The following is a 19,413-nucleotide window of genomic DNA, read 5'->3' on the forward strand; positions in this document are numbered from 1 at the left end:
ATTTCTTGCATTTGAGGGAAAACACGCACCCACTCCTTATACGCCGCAGTGACAAATTAGCCTGCTCTACTTAATTATCAAAGAAAATAATTAATACAGTCAGGATTGCTAAAGAGCAATTGGACAGAAATAGCAAGAGCTTCTTGACAAACTATTATGACCTGTCTTATATCATACTTCTGATAGTAATAATAATAGAGGGTGGGGTTTTTCAAAAGCGGTCACTTGGGAGCACAAGACCTGTTGTCTTTTAACTTTTAAAAACCCACCCTCAATTTATCTTGTGTTGGATCTGCCCTGGTCTCCATGCTTAACAACACTATGTAAGATATCAAATATGCACATCTCTAAGTAGTTCCCAGCCCTTTACTGTGCATCTTTGTGGCTGTGCCTCTTGGAACTGCTGGTACCAAGAACCTGTTGGCATTTCATTTACGTTTTATTTTTAGAGGAATTTCATTGGGCCATAAAAACTTCATCCTGAAGCTTGGCGTACAAATATGAGGATTTGGAAAAGAAATATGTAAGGGAAAATTTGCTCTTTTAGAACATCCAGAACTTTCATTTAAAATTACTTGTATAAAAAGCACTTTTGGAAGCTCACCATACTGGTCTGTTTTTCTGTGCTGTTGTAACTTCAAAACCGTATCTCTGAGTTTGGGGAGGGGGGTGGACATAAGTCCATATTATGCAATAGGCCCTTTTAGGTCTTTTCAAACTTAAATATTTTGTCTTCACTGTAAAAACAAAAGAACTGCTTTTTCATAGTGATTTCACTGTTGTGTTTTGTTTTTTTTTAATTCCTTATCCAAAACTCACTGGAATTTTGGTTCTAGAAATGGCAGGCCATTTCTTGTGTTTGAAGAGAACACATTGCTAGGCCCTGCAAAGGGGATGTGTTGCTGTTTCATTGATATAGTTGAAATCCTGGTGGAATTCCTCAAGGGCTTCTTTTCCATGGGTCATTATACAAACTAAAAACTATTTCCCCATGCTAATTCCCCCCCCTACTGTTACTCACACTTTCTTGTCGACTGTTTGAAATGGGCCATCCTGCTTACCGCTACAAAATTATCTTCCCTCCTGCTGACAATAGCCCATTTTAATTGATTTGTCTTGTTAGAGTTGGTAAGGCAACCCTCATCTTTTCATGTTGTATGTGTGTGTGTGTAATATACAATCTTCCTACTGTATTTTCCACTCCATGCATCTGATGAAGTGGGTTTTAGCCCACGAAAGCTTATGCCCAAATAAATTTGTTAGTTTCTAAGATGCCACAAGTACTCCTCGTTCATTTTATTTTGTATATTTTGAATACATAAATCTCCTGCCATGCTTAGCAAAAAGGAATTGGAAGAAACCCAGAAATGCTTCTCTGAAGATGTTGACAATTTTGGATGTCTGAGCTTGTTTGGGTTAGAGTAGTGTGAAACAGGAAAAAAATGGCAGCAAGCCAGAAATCTGAAAAGTATTTCATACAGAATAATTAGCACTTACAATGCTTTCTTCTGGAACAGTGTACAGAAATGCTTCTGGTGTCCCTGTGATCTGTTTTTATAAATGGTGGGAGTGAGGAACTAAGGCAGGGAGAGAGAAAGTGGCTCCCCCAAAGCCACATGGAGGAAAGAGCTGTTGGTATAGCTCTGGTTCTTAGCTCCTGACTTCTAGCTGAATGCAGCAGATGGTGTTGCCTCTCACCTCACCAGGGATCCAGCTGAAGTGACTTGTATTCCCAAGATTTGAATGTGTTTTGAATTCTAGTACAGAACTAAAACAACCTTCTCATAGCTTTGCATTAGAACATCTGTGCTGGCTTTTGATATTCCAAGTACCTCACTAAGCAAGCTCCTGGGTAGTGAAACGTGGGAAGCATAGTTGTGTAGGTGCTTTGAGGTTGCTAAATAGCTTTCAACAGACTTTAATGTTCAGCTGTTGAGTGGGGAGAAAAGACGAGAAAGGCAAAGTCTTTAATCCTGATGGTTAAGGATTTGCCCACTCTTCTCATTTAAATTCATGGTGAAATGACAAATGGTTCCAGACTGAAATCTAAATACTGATTGTGTCTGGACACCATTATATACTTACAGGGACACTGGTAGGTTAAAATAAGCCAAACTTTAAACCTCTGCAGTGGTGATTCCCCCTTAGCTGTGAGCCCCATTCCCAGTCCTCTAGAAATACCCATTTGAGGGAGCTCTAAGTGGGTGACATTAGGGGATCTCTGTGGATTCCCTCATGGAGTGCTAGACTACCCATGTATGCTCTCCTTCCTGCAGTGCATGTTAGCCCCTGCTCAGCCTCACTTAGCCCTTTCTGGCTACTTAACAAAAAGCAGCTGATGAAAGAGCTTCTGTAATGCTGGGCAATTATCAGGGAGGAGCTCTAGGGGTAGACTGTGTGGGTGGGGTGCTGAATTAAAAGAGGTGGCTGTGACAGAGCTCTCATTTTATAAACCTTGTGTGTGCCACAGGAGAGCCCTGCAGGGTTGGAGCGCTGGGGCAGGTGAGCTCCCTGATGGCTCACTCTTGCACTTAAGTGACCCACCTGCAGCCCCCTCCACTCTCAGTTGGCTTGTCTGGGTGAAGCAGGATCCCTGGGGTGTTAACATGTCCCATGTCAGGAACAGGCTAGTGTTCCTGAAGTGCTGGAAGTCTGAAACTCCTAATGGAGCTTTGAGTCGTAAGTCTTGGGTTCTTCTCTTCGCTCTGACACTAATTTGCTCAGTGATCTTGGACAATTTACTTAACCTTTCAGCATCTCACTCTCCTACCTAAACTAGAGGGAAAGAACTATCCTACTTCTTACTGGTGTTGAAACCTTCGTTTTGTAATACATCGTTTGTCCTGTCATGAAAGTTGCTATTTAAATGTAACATGTAGAGAGTTGTCTTTCCCCTGGAGGAAGAAGCATTAGGAAGCATTAACTCTCTCATTTGTGTGTTGAGAGTCATTCATATGATGTTAGGCTGAGTCGTCATTTCTTGTTACTGAAGACTAGGCATTTGTGTCATATTTTCAGATTTGATTCAGTGACTTCTTTTCCCTGACGGGAGCTGCTTGTCTTTAATACCACTTTTCAATACTAATATGTTGTCCCATATTATTGTTATAATTTAATATCTGTGTAACTTGTATACGAACTTGTGATGCAGGAGCTGGAGAAAAGCTTTTGTTTCATAGTGACTTTTCTTCTTCTTCTACAGAGAAACAAGAAAAAGAAGTTGACATGTATGCTAACCTTTCAGATGAAAAGGCTTTCGTGTTTTCAGTGGCCTTGGCGGAAATAAACAGAAAAATTATCAATCAAAGACTTATTCTCTAACTCATCAGCACAATCTGACTTAATTGTATGCAGTATGGCTAGCATATTTCCAAGGTGTCATGGACTCCCGGGAGGCATATTGTTTTCATCAACCAGGACCATAGCTTTTCCTTGTTAAAACTGCTGCTGTTTTGGAGCTCACAGACTTTTGTGTGTCTGCACATCAGCAAGAAGCAACATTGTCAACATTTTAGTTCTTTATGCCTTGGAGACTAATGCTTGATGAATGCACCGAGAAAATGCACCATTTCCAGAGCACTTCGTTAGATTTGCTGCCCAGAAATGCAATATTTTAAATACTTTCCAAAAGAATGATTTTCTTTTTAAAACGAAATATATTTCAGATTTTTCAACTATATTACTGTTTACATATGTATAGTTCATCTAACCTTTTAATAAATTGATATTCTGATATTTTATTGAATTGGAAATTAAGTACATTTGTAACAGGACTTATTTAAGATGTCTTGATCTTATTTTCCTTTTAATTTAAGAACCGTTACTCATTTTGAAGATGGTTCTGGACAGTTATTTTGATCAATAGTTCTGGTTGTTCATTTTATAGATTTAATGGGGTTAAGCATGGGAGCAAAGCAGTTCCTTTCTCAGGATCACCTTGCGTGGTGACTCATGTTCCATATGAACTCTCCTTAGTACAGAGTTCGCTTTATATAGTATTTTCTTTTTAACTCGGATATGCCTTTCTGAGCCTGATTCCTTAAATTTAGCAGAGTCAAGCAGCTGAAGTCCTAAAGTAATAATTTTGTACCTGGTAGCTGCCAGCTGCATCTCCTTTACTTGGTAATGATCCAAGGGCATCAGAGCATTCCCAAAAATGAGGGGACAAGGGTCCAGGTGCTCTAGAAGCCCCACCCCTGCCCCTCTTCTTCCCCCGGATGCCACAGTGGGACCGGGAAACCTCCCCTCCCACCACCCAGGGTGGGGTGGGGCCAAAAGCAGCCCACTGCTTGTTTCCCAGCACCCCAAGACTCCTGCCCCAGGGCAGATAGAGGGACCCAGGCTCCCCACAGATGCCTGCATGGTTCTCCCTGACCTGGCTCTGGCTGCAGCACAGGGCCTTGGAGCTGCACGGGCAGCTGTGGGGAGCCAGTGCGGAGTCATGGACCCTCCATCTACACCTGCCTTGGGCTAGGCGGGGAGCCAGGACAGGGACATGGGCCAGGGGTTGCTCTCAGCCCCCTCGTACTGCAAGCAGGTGGAGGGTCTGTGTGGCTCCCACAACTGCCCAGTCTTCAGGCCAGCAGGTGGTGAAGCCGGGCTGGGATCAGGGGTTGAGGCCTCTGGGGGGAAGAGGAAGGGAAGTGGGCAGGGTCTGCTGTGGGGGAAAGGTGGCCAGGCCTGTCCACTTTCAAAAAGTGGGAGGGCTATGGCCCCTTCTTCCCCCTTTGTTTCAGCGGCACTGTAAGCATCTTTCCCACCCTTTCCCTTTCCCTTGTTATTGCTAAGGAGAGAACATAGGTATTCTATGGTGCAGGCAAACCACTAGATTCTCTTTAGTTTGTATTTCTAGAAAGAACAGAGACAAGGTGGGTAAGATTATCTTCTATTGGACCAACAAAAATATTACCTCACCCACCTTGTCTCTAATCTCCTGGGACCAAGAAGGCTACAACAACACTGCATACTAGAATGAACAGAGTCACTCGTTATCTTAAGCTGTTACCTGAGTTTAAATTCTATTTTTGTAGTCAGTCATTTGAGTGCTCAGTTTCTAGCAGTAACATTCACATCTGAATGTTGATCAATATAAATCTATAGAAACTTGTCAAGTTAAGTGCCAGTGTTGACACCAGAACAAATTGAGAGAAACTAGCTATCAATAAGTTTAGGCTTCAAGTTAGACGAAGGTTTCAAACTGTCAGAGGAGTGAAGTTCTGGAATAGCCTTCCAAGGGAAGTAGTGGGGGCAAAAACCTAACTGGCTTCAAGACTGCACTTGATAAGTTTATGGGAGGAGAACATATGATGAGACTGCCAACAGTGCGTGTAGCCGATCTGCGACTGCTAGCAGCAAATATCTCCAATGCTGGTGATGGACACTACATGGGGAGGGCTCTTAGTTACTACAGATAATTCTTTCCAGGTGTCTGGCTGCTGGGTCTTGCGTGCATGCTCAGGATCTAACAGATCACCATATCTGGGGTTAGGAAGTAATTTGGCGCCAAATCAGATTGGGGGAGACCCTTGATTTTTATTGCCTTCCTCTGCAACATGAGGTCTGGGTCACTTTCAGATTTAAACTAATGTAAATGGTGGATTCTCTGTCATTTGAAGTCTTTGAGGACTTAGTAACTCAGCCAAAGGTTACGGGTCTGTTACAGAAGTGGGTGGCTGAGGTTGCAGGAGGTCAGACTAGATGATTCATGGTCTGTTCTGGCCTTAAAGTCCATGAACTCATGAGTCAAAAATAGATTTTGGAAAAACATCCTAATTATATTGATACTCATTTGTTAAACAGAGTACAGAGTGTTTCACTAAATACTACAGTGCAACTTGAGTAGCTGCAGCTCATTTTACACATAGTATTACTCCTGGGGGAATTCTGTGCCTCTGCGTGTGCATGATTAATGAGCTGTGCATATTTCTTTTTTTTTTTTTTTTAAAGAAAAAAGCTTCTGCTGGAAAATTGCTGTAGTTTCGCCTTTTGCCTACCAAAGGACACTTTGGAGATAAAAGAGCAGCAGCTCCCAGCCAGCTAGGGAATTGAGAGAACCTGCCTTCTTCACAGCGCCTGTTGGGCCAGGTGGGGAGACAGCATGGGGCTGCTGGGGGGGTCAGACATAGACTCATAAGGGCTAGTGGAGGAGGATAGACTGGGGCAGGGGCTGAATGGGAGTGGAGCACAGGGCCACCGGGCAGGAGGGAGGTGCAGGGCCACATGGTGATGGGGGAGGGATGCAGAGCCACATAGCGACGGGGGAGAGTGGCTGAATTGGGGCACAAAGACCCATGGGGAGGAGGGTAGGGCCATGTGGGGATGGGGGAGTGGATGTCTGAGGGGGTGGAGGGACACATAGACAGGAGGTGCAAGGACACATGGGGGTGCAGGGACACGGGGGCGGGGCAGGTGTGCCTGACTGAATGGGAGAGGCTAGGGGTCAGCCAGGGTCTGCATGGGGGAAGCTTCCCCCTTGCTCTCCCCCCAAAAACTGTTCCATACTGTTCATACCCATATCCAACAACCCTCCAAGTTCAAACCCAGGCTTCTTCCCAGCAATTACTTCCCTCTTCCTCCTCTCCTTCATTACCCCTGACTCCCCAAAGCCTTTGCACCGCTTCTGAGGGGTGCGGGAAATACAGTTCTGTATTGTAGTTTAAATGAATTATTACTCAGTTCTGTATAAATATGCCCAGTAAGGAATCTTTGTCAAAAAACATTTCCTGAATCTTTTTTGTTGTCTGTATTGTGACAGACATACTTGCTGACATTTATTTTGAAATAAATGGCCAAAAATAATTGAAATTGGTGTGATTATATTGTGTTAGCAAATAAAATATGTAGGATTTTGCAGAATTTGAAAATATTTTGCGCAGAATTTTTTGTGCAAAATTCCCCCAGGAGTAATGTAGCTACTAAATTGACTCTCTCCTAGCTGTGATAGTCTTTGTGAAACATTAAATGACACTTCAAATTTTTTTTGCATCTTTCACTCAGTGTTAGTCAAAATGAGGCTATTTCAAGGGATACAGTCAAGTATCTTAGATCTCAGGTTAGACCTCCCTTTAATATTAGTCTCGGAGAAAGGCTTATCAAAATGCTTTTTTAAAAGATTCCATTATTCTTTTATGGTGAAGAATAGCTAATGAGGCCTTGCTGCAGAACTAGCTGATAGAGTGGAGTAAAGATTTACTAACAAAAAAGATTCCCAAACCCTGCTGATATTTTCAATGCTGGTACACGATTAAAAGGAAAAAGGTATGTTAATATCCATTTCATTGAACCACAAGGAGGAGAGGAAATGGAAATTTGTCAATTGGAACAGTAAAACATAGGGAAAATTACTTCAATTTTAAACTGTTTATTATAAAATGATGGTGTCCTTTTAAAGAAAGGTGTGGATAAAAGCATTTAACCTGATGATCTATACAGGAATCACAAACAAGACAATTTTCTTCCCTTTAACATATGGGTTTTCTGCTTTCCAAATCTATGTATGGTCACAGATGGTAAGTAGTAAGGAGAGACAAAAACTAGCTGAGTGGAATGCCACATGATATGATGACTGCTAAGGTTGGTAGCTGAAGCAAATCATTATAAATGAATGCACTTTGAAGTGCATTGAAATCTAAATACATGCAATGCAGCAATCCATGTACTAATCATCAAAGCAGTAACCTAAAGATAATGACTGCTAAATGATGAGGGGGAGGCAGTTGAATGCAATGTCTCTTAAATGTCACTGTGCCTGTTTAAAATAACTGACTTCAATGGAAAACATTTACTTTCTGAGAAGCAAGACTACAGGATGTAACACTTTCAGATGCAGCTCTGTCTTTTGTACACCTCTTATTTCAATTCTAGGCCCTCCCTCTGAATCGCCTGAAAATACTTCGTAGCCAGATTTGTATTTCTTGCATTCTTCAATTCTGGATATTTTAGCTCCCATCTTCATATAAAAAAATCAGATTCTTTTAGATGAAAGTAAATGGAAGTGTTAGGTCACAATTGTCTTCTAAAATAATTAGAGAAACTGAAACAATAAGGTTCTGGAGGCAGAATTCTCAGGATTAATCTAGGAGTCTAAAATTTTCCTCAGAGCTTTGTTTTATCTTTTACAGTTTATAAATAGCAGCACATAAACCAGAAAGTGAATTATCCTTTCAGTTGATTCAGGGCAATTAAGATAAAAGTATTCACTCATTTAATACTGTCTGATTATATTGCTACATTACTTTGCTGAGTAAAAAAGAAATCTCGAGGACTGAATCATTCATCTGGCATTTGTTGCCTTAGCAGCATCTTGAGAATGGGTGATAGGACTGTCTCTGACATAGGCTGTTCTTTTCAGATGATATATGAAAGGGAGGTCTTGATTACTTGTCATCAGTAATAATCCTCTGTGTTTTGCAAGGTTGGGAGTGCAAATGCCTGGGTCCTAAAGCTAACTATGGCAACTGCACAGGATCTCCAACTTGCCATAGGACCTTATCTAGCTCCCACTGAAGTCTTTTGGGATCTTTCCATTGATTTGAATGAGTGCAATCTATCCCCTAGATACTAACAAAACAACTGCACAGCTGTAGGGTAGCTAGAATCTTTGGAAAGATACTAGTATTGTAAAAGGAATCAAGCCCATTAGAAGGTAAAATACGCCTCCCTTCCACCCCCGCACATTAAGTTGCGTAACAAAGTATGTAATTCTACAAGATTAATCTTGCCTTCTGACTTCCATATCAGATATAACAGGGCCCTAGGTTGTGGTTCACATGTGCCTGGATTCCAGTGAGCCTCTTGGACCCTTTAAAACTGGGACCTACAGTTGCAGGTCACATACCTTTTCCTAGTCACGTATGCAGTGTGGTTGTAGCTGTATTAGTCCCAGGATAGTTGAGACACAAGGTGGGTGAGATAATATCTTCTATTGGACCAACTTCTGTTGGTGAGACAGACAAGTTTTTTTGTGTACACAGAGTTCTTCACGTCTTCGGAAGAGCTTTGTGTAGCTCGAAGGCTTCTCTCTCTCACCAATAGAAGTTGGTCCAATAAAAGATATTACCTCACCCACCTTTTCCTAGCCATGTGCCTTACAGATAAACACACAAAGCTTCCTGCCTCTTATGAGAGACTCAGGGTGAAAAAAGGACAAGGTTAATGGGGGCTCTCTACCTGCCAGTAGAAGGTCTGAGAGGAGGACACCTTGAAGAAGCAGGAGCTGGCTGGGAGGAGCTGGAAGTCTCCACTTGGGACGGCTTGGAAGTCCTGGATGGAAAACTAAAAGAACTGTAAAGCCCTGGAGGTAAGCCCTATCACAGTACCCTAAAAGGCAGTGAGACGGTTGTTGCTTTGTTTTATTTTTTAAATCTGTTTCTAAATTAATAAAGCCTTGAGCAAAGGCTTTGGAGCCTTGTTTCACGTACCTGGCTGGTGGGTTGGCCCACCAATTTACAGTTAATCATGGAGGTTAGACTTGCGTCAGTCTGTCCAGTACCTGGCAATGTTCCTTGCTCATTTCCCATCCCCAGAGTATCATTCAAGGGAGGTCATATTTATTTTCCAAAGCATACAAAGTTAATACTAATGAGTGTTGTAGACTTATGAAATCAGTTGAAATTAAACAGCTGGCATTCTGCATTCATTTAAACTCTACATTTGGTAGTACATGGACAGACTTGAAATGATCTGTGCAATCTGACAGCCATGCACTGTTATGTCTCACCTTACTGTGGCCAGTGAATGGACACCACAAATTCTGGTAGGTAAGATTTTGTGGTCTCTTGGAATGAGAAGGAGCAGTGCATGCATTCTTGCAGTTCTTACTGGATTACTCACTACTCTGTTAGATGCCAATGATGCATGAAAGATGGACAAATCTATACCTCCATCAGGTTTGAGTGTAAGTGCACATACTTTCACTTGTATTTGCAACTGGGGATGATACCTATACTAACTAATCTTATTGAGGATTCTTGAGAATTTAATAGGCCAAAGCTGAAACTTTTAAGGCTTTGATTTGTGGCATATGTCAGTTTTTCAGTTTTTTATTTTATAAAGCGAGAAGCGAAGTTTAGGACATGCTTTAAGGGTTTCTGACACATACAGACAACAGAAAATAGCTGTAACCAAAGATAGATTACTAGATTGTGTTTGTGCATATAAGCCTAGTTAGCATGTGCTGAACTGCATCATAGTGTTTGGTCCGAATTGGTTATCGTCAATGTCAATATTAAGTTTCAGTTGGAACACTTTTAGAGCCAAGTCTTAATCCATCCTACAAATGTCCTTCAAAACCAAAATGAAAATTTTCCATGTCTTAAAATAATAGGAATCATTCATACAAATAGCTCAAGAGGCTATGTTAAAAGAGCATATGTGCACAAGAGAAAATATTAAAGAGCTTAACAAGGGTCTCAGTCTATTACTGTTCCTTCAACACATACTCACGGAAAATAGTTAATTATATTTATTTATTTATTTATTTATTTAATTTGTGAGTGAGCATGCCATCAATGGTTATATACTCATCTAATCGGAAAGCCATAGCAATGCCATGTAATTTACCTAACCAGACAGACTAATGGACAGTACATGTAGTGTATATAAGATGCTCACAAAACTATTCATAATTAAGAAGTTCAAAAGAAAACTGTTTAATTACAAAATGGAGGAAGTTAGTCTGTTAAATTATGCATTGTGAATTTGCTCATAAAATCTCACCACATCTAGGACAGCTAAATCAATAATCTGTTTGAATAGCTTGGCATAAAAGCTTATTTAGAGTTGTATTTCATATGCAATATTTATTCATTCTGGAAAATCATTTGAATGTCTAAGAATTCCAGAATTGTTTACTGATGCTGTCATTCTGTGATTACTTCTGATGTGTTTTTGTTACATTGTAATGAATAAAATTATTAAGAAACAGATAAAGTGGGCCCTTTGGGGTATATTATGAAAGCAGAAGTTCACACCCTTGTGTGAATTTTTATCTGTTCATGTGGTTATATTGTTGGACTGAGGGCAAGTCATTTGGCTGATGTCTGAGCCTCTCACGCTTGCAAGACATTTGTTTCTTTGTTTTCACATGTTTTTTCCAGATCATTTAATGAGTTGGTTTGATTCTCTTAAAGGGCGTGACTGATTTTTCTACTGCTACTTCAAAAGATTCTTAGAATACAATTATAGTTAGGGGCAGAAAGCAGGAAATATTCTGTTTGCTTTGCCTATACTTTAACCTACCTCTTCCTTAGATTTAAATTATTTTGATACAAAGGCATATCTCTGAATGAGATTGTATGGGGCCTTTTAATCACTGTTGTTGTTTCACATAGGTTAGTTTCAGACACTTGCTAATGTTTGGGTTATAGTAGTGTTATCCATTCTTATCTTGATGTCAATGGTATTGATCGTATCAGAAAGCAAAGTAAATAAAGAACCATCTTTCCAGACTTTTAAATGTTCTGTTTGAAATCTAAGACACTTTGCCTTTTTGGACTGTTTTGTTTCTTATTTATATACAATTACTAAGTAAATGTTCAATCTTCACTTCACCAACTGTTCAGTGGAGAGTATTATTGGGCAAACAATCAGCAGTGATCTGGAATTTAAATCATAGCTTTCAAAATAAGGACAGGTTAATGGTGACAGCACTAATTTAAGAACTTTCCTATTTCCACTATGCATCTTTCAGAGACTGATTTTTTTTTTAAGCCAACAGCTTGTTTATCCATGCACTTGTATTTATTCCACAGTAAGGATTAAAATAATATTTAGTACTTTTCATAAGCAAAACACTTTACAGAATGCAAATTAATCCTTAGGGCACCCCTCTGAAGTAGATAGTACAACTTTACAAATGGGGAAACAGGCACAGAGATTAAGTGATTTGCTCAAGGCCACATAGCATTTCATTGTCAAGAACTTAGATTAAGATCTCGTCTTCCAGTCCTATGTTCAAACCACTTGATCACACCCTTATCATGTTTTGATACAGTCATCTTAAATAATATATGGCAAACTAACCAATATCTTTAGCTAAGTTACCAATCACTCTGTAAATTATTAAATCTGGAATTTTGTATATTCAATTTATTTTCTACTACTTTCAATTTTTTTGGTCTCAGTTTGGACAACTCATCTCCGTGAAGTCAGTTTCACTTTTGATAACAGTGCATTTCACTTTCAGATTCTATACTTACATTGCCATTGCTGTAGAAGAGTCTTAACATAAAAATACGTTTGAATTAAAAAATGGAAGCATTTCTGTTGGACTTGTTTATTTTTATAATACCCACATTTTGGGCCCAGTTTGAGTTAATTCTCCTTTATGGTACCATGGTCCTAATTCCCACTGAGAGTAAAACAAATATTTTTTTTCTTGTAATATGCTAACATTATTCAATTGTTTGTTTTTTTCCCTTTAAAATGAATAGTTCTTTTTAACCTTCATAGAATTCTTTTTGTGACGTCAATGCTGTTATATTTACATAAGATAATAAATGCATATTGTAACAAAGTAGGCGTACAAACAACTATAACAATATTGTTGTAACATCAACCATTGCTATTAATATAGTATTACATCAGTAAGTATTCCTGTGGTAAGAGGCATGTATTAACAGGAATGGAAATTTTTTTTAAAACTATTCCACCTGTCAAACTCCAAAAGTATTCTAGTATACTATCCTATTATGCAGCTAATAATACTGGTTTAACGTGTTTTTATTGATTATCTCCTTTTTGCTGTGACATTTAACTGAGCCAATTTGAGTAGCTATAGTTTCTGGTACACTTGTAATGGAAAACATTGCTTTAACACAGGGGCGGGCAAACTACGGCCCGTGGGCTGGATCTGGCCCACGAGCTGTTTTAAGCTGGCCCGCAAGCTGCACCATCTGGCTTGGCCCTGAATTGGTGCTCCGGCCGGGGCGCTGGGTCGGGGGCCGCACCAGGTGGCTCTGCCCCGCTCCGGCCGGGGCGCTGGGTCGGGGGCCGCACCAGGAGGCTCTGCCCGGCTCCGGGCGCTGGGTCGGGGCCGCACCAGGTGGCTCTGCCCGCCCGGCCGGGCGCTGGGTCGGGGCCGCACCAGGCGGCTCTGCCCCGCCCGCCGGGCGCTGGGTCGGGCCGCACCAGGCGGCTCTGCCCCGCTCCGGCCGGGGCGCTGGGTCGGGGGCTGAACCAGGCGGCTCTGCCCTGCTCCGCCGGGCGTTGGGTCGGGCCGCACCAGGCGGCTCTGCCCCGCCCGCCGGGCGCTGGGTCGGGCCGCACCAGGCGGCTCTGCCCCGCTCCGGCGGGCGTTGGGTCGAGGCCGCACCAGGCGGCAAGGCCCGCTCGGCCGGGCGTTGGGTCGGGGCCGCACCAGGCGGCTCTGCCCGCTCCAGCCGGGCTTTGGGTCGAGGCCGCACCAGGCGGCTCTGCCCGCTCGGCGGGCGCTGGGTCGGGGCCGCACCAGGCGGCTCTGCCCCGCACCGGCCGGGGCGTTGGGTCGGGGCCGCACCAGGCGGCTCTGCCCCGCTCCGGCCGGGGCGTTGGGTCGGGGCCGCACCAGGCGGCAAGGCCCCGCTCCGGCCGGGGCGTTGGGTCGGGGGCCGCACCAGGCGGCAAGGCCCCGCTCCGGCCGGGGCTTTGGGTCAGGGGCCGCACCAGGCGGCTCTGCCCCGCTCCGGCCGGGGCTTTGGGTCAGGGGCTGCACCAGGCGGCTCTGCCCGCTCGGCCGGGCGCTGGGTCGGGGCCGCACCAGGCGGCTCTGCCCGCTCGGCCGGGCGCTGGGTCGGGGGCCGCAGCAGGCGGCTCTGCCCCGCTCCGGCCGGGGCTTTGGGTCAGGGGCTGCACCAGGCGGCAAGGCCCCACTCTGCTGGGGTGCTGGGTCCCGGAAGCCGTGGCATGGCCCCGTTCTGGCTCCAATAGGAGCTGCAGGGGCAGAGCCTGCGGATGGGGCAGTGTGTAGAACCGCCTGGCTGCGCCTCCGTGTAGGAGCCAGAGAAGGGACATGCCACTGCTTCTGGGAGCCGCTTGAAGTAAGCGCTTGCTCGGAGCCTGCACTCCCTCAGCCTCTAATCCATGTCCCTGCCCCTACTCCTACCCCAGCCCTGATCCACCTCCCGCTCTCCAAACCCCTCGATCCCAGCCTGGAGCACTCTCCTGCACCCCAAAGGTCTCATCCCCAGCCCCACCCCAGAGCCTGCACCTCTGCCCCAGCCTTGATCCCCCTCCTGTCCTCCGAACCCCTCGGTCCCAGCCCAGAGCACCCTCCTACACCCCAAACTCCTCATCCCCAGCTCCACCCCAGAGTCCACACCCCCTTCCACACTCCAAACCCAATTTTGTGAGCATTCATGGCCTGCCATACAATTTCTATTCCCTGATGTGGCCCTCAGGCCAAAAAGTTTGCCCACCCCTGTTTTAACATCTGCTTTAATTCCTTCACTTACCTTTACTCAGTTATTGATCTCTTTCTGTCCCAAACTATTGCAGTGTAATTGAAAATGTATGCCAAACCCTGAAATCCAAAACCATCATTATACCTTTATATGCTTTAAAATAAGCCATTTTGATTTATAAAGGTATTGAGTGAGGCATTGCACTGCTCTGCCCTATTTTCAGATGTGGCTCAGACACTTAAGTCAGTTAGGCATTGCAATATTGAGTGGAAGAATGCCTAAATACCTTTTAAAAATCTGGTCTTTGTGCCTTATATTGCAAGAGGTATTACAATATTACTGGGTCATAATATCAAATAGAATGGATCCACAACTCAAATTCTAGTTCTTTGCATATGCCCTATTCTGTTGCTAGATGGCAGCATAATTCTAGAAAAGTATTGCAAATCCATGGATACTTGCTACTGGAACTAGAAATAATCATTTTAGCTTGCTTGCTTTTTCAGTGCAAGAGCACCAAAGATGTTCATGTTTTTTTAAAACAGCACTTGCTTATCTTAGCTGTAAGTTTAGAGCTGTAAATGCTGCTAATGGGAGTTATTAATGGCTTTCCAAACTGAAAATGAGTGACTGTCATCAACTGTTTCTGTGATGTTATGTCACAGAGGGTCTGTCTACACTGCAATAAAACACTTGCAGCTGGCCTGTGTCAGCTGACTCAGGCTCATGGGGCTTCGGCTGCAAAGCTATAAAATTGCAGAGTAGATGTTTGGATTCAGGCTGGAGCCTGGGCTCAGGGACCCTGCTTTGGGACCCCCCAGCCTGAGCCCAGACAGCTGTCCTTCAATTTTATAGCCCTGCAGCGTGAGCCGGAGTCAGTTGACACGGGCCAGCCACTGGTGTTTTATTGCAGCGTAGAAATGCCTGAATAGATGATCATTGCTTGTTTCTACCGTCTGTTGTCCATCAGTGTCCCAGATAAAAGGAGAGCAATTCTAACTGTCAAAAATGGCTTTAAAAAGTGCAAATGCTTAAGAATTATTTTGTTTTATTCTCACAAACATCTACTCATTTTCTTGTGTTATAATAGGAAAGGAGTTGAAAATAGGACAGATCCTGAAAACAAGAAAGGAAAATGTGTTTGACATGCTAGGATGGTCCCGTGGTGAGGGGACAAGATCTAGAATCAAGGGACCTAGATTCTGTGATGTTGCCACAAACTCGATGTAGGTCCCAAAGGAAACTACGTAACCAGTTTACGCCTCACATTCTTCATTTGTAAAATGGTGATTGTCACTGTAACAGGGCGACAGCTGCACCTGTGTCCCCTCTCTGGTCTATTTTCACTGCACCCCCTCCAGCTGACTGGCCTTGTGCCTTTATCATCTCTGGAGAGGCATCATGCTCTTACACAAGATACTTTAGCCCAGGGGTCGGCAACCTTTCAGAAGTGCTGTGCCGAGTCTTCATTTATTCATTCTAATTTAAGGTTTCGCGTGCCGGTAATACATTTTAATGTTTTTACAAGGTCTCTTTCTATAAGTCTATAATATATAATTAAACTATTGTATATAAAGTAAATAAGGTTTTTAAATTTTTAAGAAGCTTCATTTAAAATTAAATTAAAATGCAGAGCCCCCCAGACCGGTGGCCAGGACCTGGGCAGTATGAGTGCCACTGAAAATCAGCTCGCGTGCCATCTTCGGCACGCATGCCATAGGTTGCCCACCCCTGCTCTAGCCCATGATCCGGTCTGTCAACTGTGCTTATCCAGCAGGTCTGACTGGGTTCGGTACCTGTGGTGGTTCTCTGCAGCAGTCTGTGACCAGGGGTGTGACTATAGTGCTCAGACAACCTGCTTAAACCAAAGTAGTGTTTAATCATAACAGTAGGAATAAAGCATAAGAAAATTAGATCTTTTGTTGTTTTAAAATCCACACACGTCTATCTTACCTAGAGTCTTGCCATCCTTTGACAGAGACCCTAAGCAGCCTCAGTTTCTTCAGTCACCCCAACTTCTGGCTTCTGGATGTTAGTCCGTTTCCCTTAACTGTCTCCCAAACTGCTGCTGCTTCCCTAGAGAGTTTATCACTTTCAAGCCAGCCAGCCAGCAGGCCTTTGTCAGTTTCTTGGGTCCTTTTGTACTGCTGCCCAAAACCACTTTGTGAGCTCCCCAGGGCCTCAGAGATAGAGCCTCAAAGTATCTTGCATTGCCCCTTAACAGTTTGCTGGGGTGCTGTCTTACGTAGAATCATTTTGTTTCCCAAGAGCCCTGTTGATTTAACAACCCAATAACTAGGTCGACTTATAATATTAATAAATTACTCCAGAGCAGTTGCACTGCAACCACAGTGATAATATATATCTGCCTCAGGGAGGTACTGACATGACAGTAGTCTGGATAACACTGAAAGAGGTGGAGCAGGAAGTCCACATAAGAACTCTTCAGCCTTTGTTTTAAGGAGAGTTCTTTTCTATGTAGCAAGCCCACTCACAGTACTGAATGTGATTAGATTAAATTCCATAGGGGAGGGGCATGTTATTGTATGATTTAGGGATTGTCATACCGGAAGTCCATCTAATTCACAATCCACCCCTCGGTAGTGGCCACTACCACATGTTTCAGAAAAAGGAGCAAGAAATCCTGTAGTGGACAGCTGTTAAGTAATTTTTCCTAATCCCATCAGTTGATGATTGGTTTCTGCCCTGAAAGATGAGGGTTTATGTCCCTTTAATATAAGAGCTAATCATTATTATTTATGAATCTTTTAACCTAGAATGTAACTGTGGCATTTTCTACTGCCATAAGACAGGATACTGGCTAGATGGATCATTGGTTTGACCGGTATGGCCATTCTTATGTAGGTGTTCTCATTATCTCTACAACTGTCAAATCCCTTGTTGAATCCTAAACTCTTGGCCTCCTTTCCATGTGACAATGATTTTCACAGGCAAATTATGTGTAGTATAAAAATACATACATTTTTCTCTCATACATTTAAAAAAATTACTTTCTCTGAATATTACCTTATTCTTGTACTGTGCATAAATAGAATCACACTTTTATTTTTCTCTCTCAAACTAAGTAGTCCCACTTTTTTTCAGTTTCTCCTTATTCGGAAATATTTCTAGGGCTGTAACCTTTGTTGCCTCTCTCTTCATTGGTTCCATTTCTGCTATATCGTTGTCAATAGAGTGCACAGAAATGAACACAGCATTCTAGATGAGGGCGTACCATTCAGCTATGTAATGGCTGTCACACTTCAGGGCAACTGTACCTATATTCTCTCCCTATGGTCCCACAAGGGCACCAATTCTAGGCTCCTGGCTTCTCAGCCATCACTTCTCTTGGGTGGACACTTGTATCTCTACTCCTCCTGACTGGGTTTTCCAGGCTGCAAGTTCCCTGCCTGCATTGTGATATCCTCAGCAAGCCAGACTGCCTGAGCAGGTCAGTCTGTGCTTTTTCTTTCTCTTCAACGTTATGAACAATGTAATTGCCAGCAGTTATAAGTTACTGCACAGCCCTTGACACAAGCACATCTATTCTTATGGTAAAAGCATTATAGAGAAAACATATATAAAAATAAAAGTTTCTATGCATGCTAAAAGCTTACTGGAGGTCACCCACCAGTCTTACGGGACTTCAGTAGGTCCAAGTCCTTCTAACCCTTCCCAGGAAGGATTGGGACACCCCTGGGACAGAAGGTCCTGTTCGTTTGTTGGATCAGAAAGAAGGCCCTGAGTCTGTTTAAACTCAGGCTATTTATCCAAAAGTTCTTTCTTTGTCTGTTGATCTCTTGAATCCAGTTTGAACAAGTATAGGTGAACCCCTTGGGGTGATGGCAGTACTTCTCTGGAGGTGTTATAACCAGGGTGAATTTGCCTAATCACCTCTCCACTGTTCTTCGTTCCTCATCATCCACCTCACAGAATTACATATAGTCCCTGGCCCACAATGATACATAAACTTAATACAGTAAATCTCCCAAAAATATTGCAGGAAATTGCCATATTTGTCACAATGGCATATTTTTTTATCTCATGGTTTACACTTAAAAGTAAACCAAATGTTATGACCATTACTATGCATTGAGCAGAAACTTTTAATTAACTGTCCACTCAGGAAAAAGACATGGGCATCATTGTAGTTTCAAATAACTTAAAATCCAGGAATCTGTAAGTAGTTCAAACTATTCCTGCCAAGATGTAATACCTTGCTTTTATCAGTGCTGAATTTCATCTGTCGTGCTGTCCATTCTCCTAGTTTTACTAGGTGCCTCTGAAGTCCCTCATTGTCCTTTCTAGTCTAAATCTTGTATTGCGCTACCATTTAACAATGCTGCTTTTTCTTGCCTTCCTGCTTTGTTTGCTTTCTGTGACTCAACTGTGGTTCATTAAGTTTTCTGTACACTGAATCTGAGGGTTTTAACTTCCTCACTTTTAACTTCAGGGTTTTTAGATTAATGTCCTCTTTTAAAAAACAAAACAAACAGGAAAAAAAATCTCCCCTTTCCCAAGTCAGCACAACAGTATTAGTTTTTCCCTCCACTGAGACTAATGGAATTTATATGTCTGGTCACTTCATATTCTCCTACTTGAATGAATTATGCCGTTCATCACAGTGAGAGGGATTCCTTTCACTAAACTAGTATACAGAATGTTTAAAGCAAATTGTTTCACTCTCTCTCCATGTGAAACTGTTCTTCCACTAAAAATCCTCTGTAAGTACTTTTATTTTAGACTGTATAGGTTCCATCTTTTTTTCTTAAGTTTTCAAGTTATTTTAGGGCAAATTCTTCCTGCATATCCATGCAACTGAATTTGACTTCAGTATTCTGTTCTCTCTGCCTCTTCAGAACTCACATTAAACATCCAGGGATGATTCAAGCATACAGGGAGGGCAGAAGATCAAAGATGAGATCCAAGAGGAGGATTTTGTTTCTGCCTTACTTTGACTTGTCTACTTTGAACATGGCTTCTGACTAATCCAATGACTTGTCCTTTGCTTCCATCATTTTGAAGCGGAACACAT

General features: G+C 42.7%; 1 protein-coding gene and 1 long non-coding RNA gene across 2 annotated transcripts in view; one reads left to right on the plus strand and one right to left on the minus strand.

Moving 5' to 3' along the window:
• The window catches only part of C16H16orf87 (chromosome 16 C16orf87 homolog), a 21,487-nt gene extending 17,742 nt beyond the window's left edge, over window positions 1–3,745 (plus strand). Inside the window, exon 4 of the mRNA XM_039503565.1 lies at window positions 3,203–3,745. Coding sequence (XP_039359499.1) covers window positions 3,203–3,321 — 119 coding nt within the window. The 3' untranslated portion in view covers window positions 3,322–3,745. The remainder of the gene's footprint in view (window positions 1–3,202) is intronic.
• Window positions 3,062–14,632, minus strand: LOC120384606. The gene is made up of 3 exons (XR_005588971.1): window positions 14,430–14,632; window positions 9,169–9,261; window positions 3,062–3,196 (listed from the first exon to the last, which is right to left on the minus strand). It is a non-coding gene; the product is annotated as an uncharacterized LOC120384606 (long non-coding RNA).
• Between the last annotated feature and the right edge of the window lie 4,781 nt (window positions 14,633–19,413).

This window comes from Mauremys reevesii, linkage group 16 (assembly GCF_016161935.1).
Source record: "Mauremys reevesii isolate NIE-2019 linkage group 16, ASM1616193v1, whole genome shotgun sequence".
NCBI classification, from domain to species: domain Eukaryota; kingdom Metazoa; phylum Chordata; order Testudines; family Geoemydidae; genus Mauremys; species Mauremys reevesii.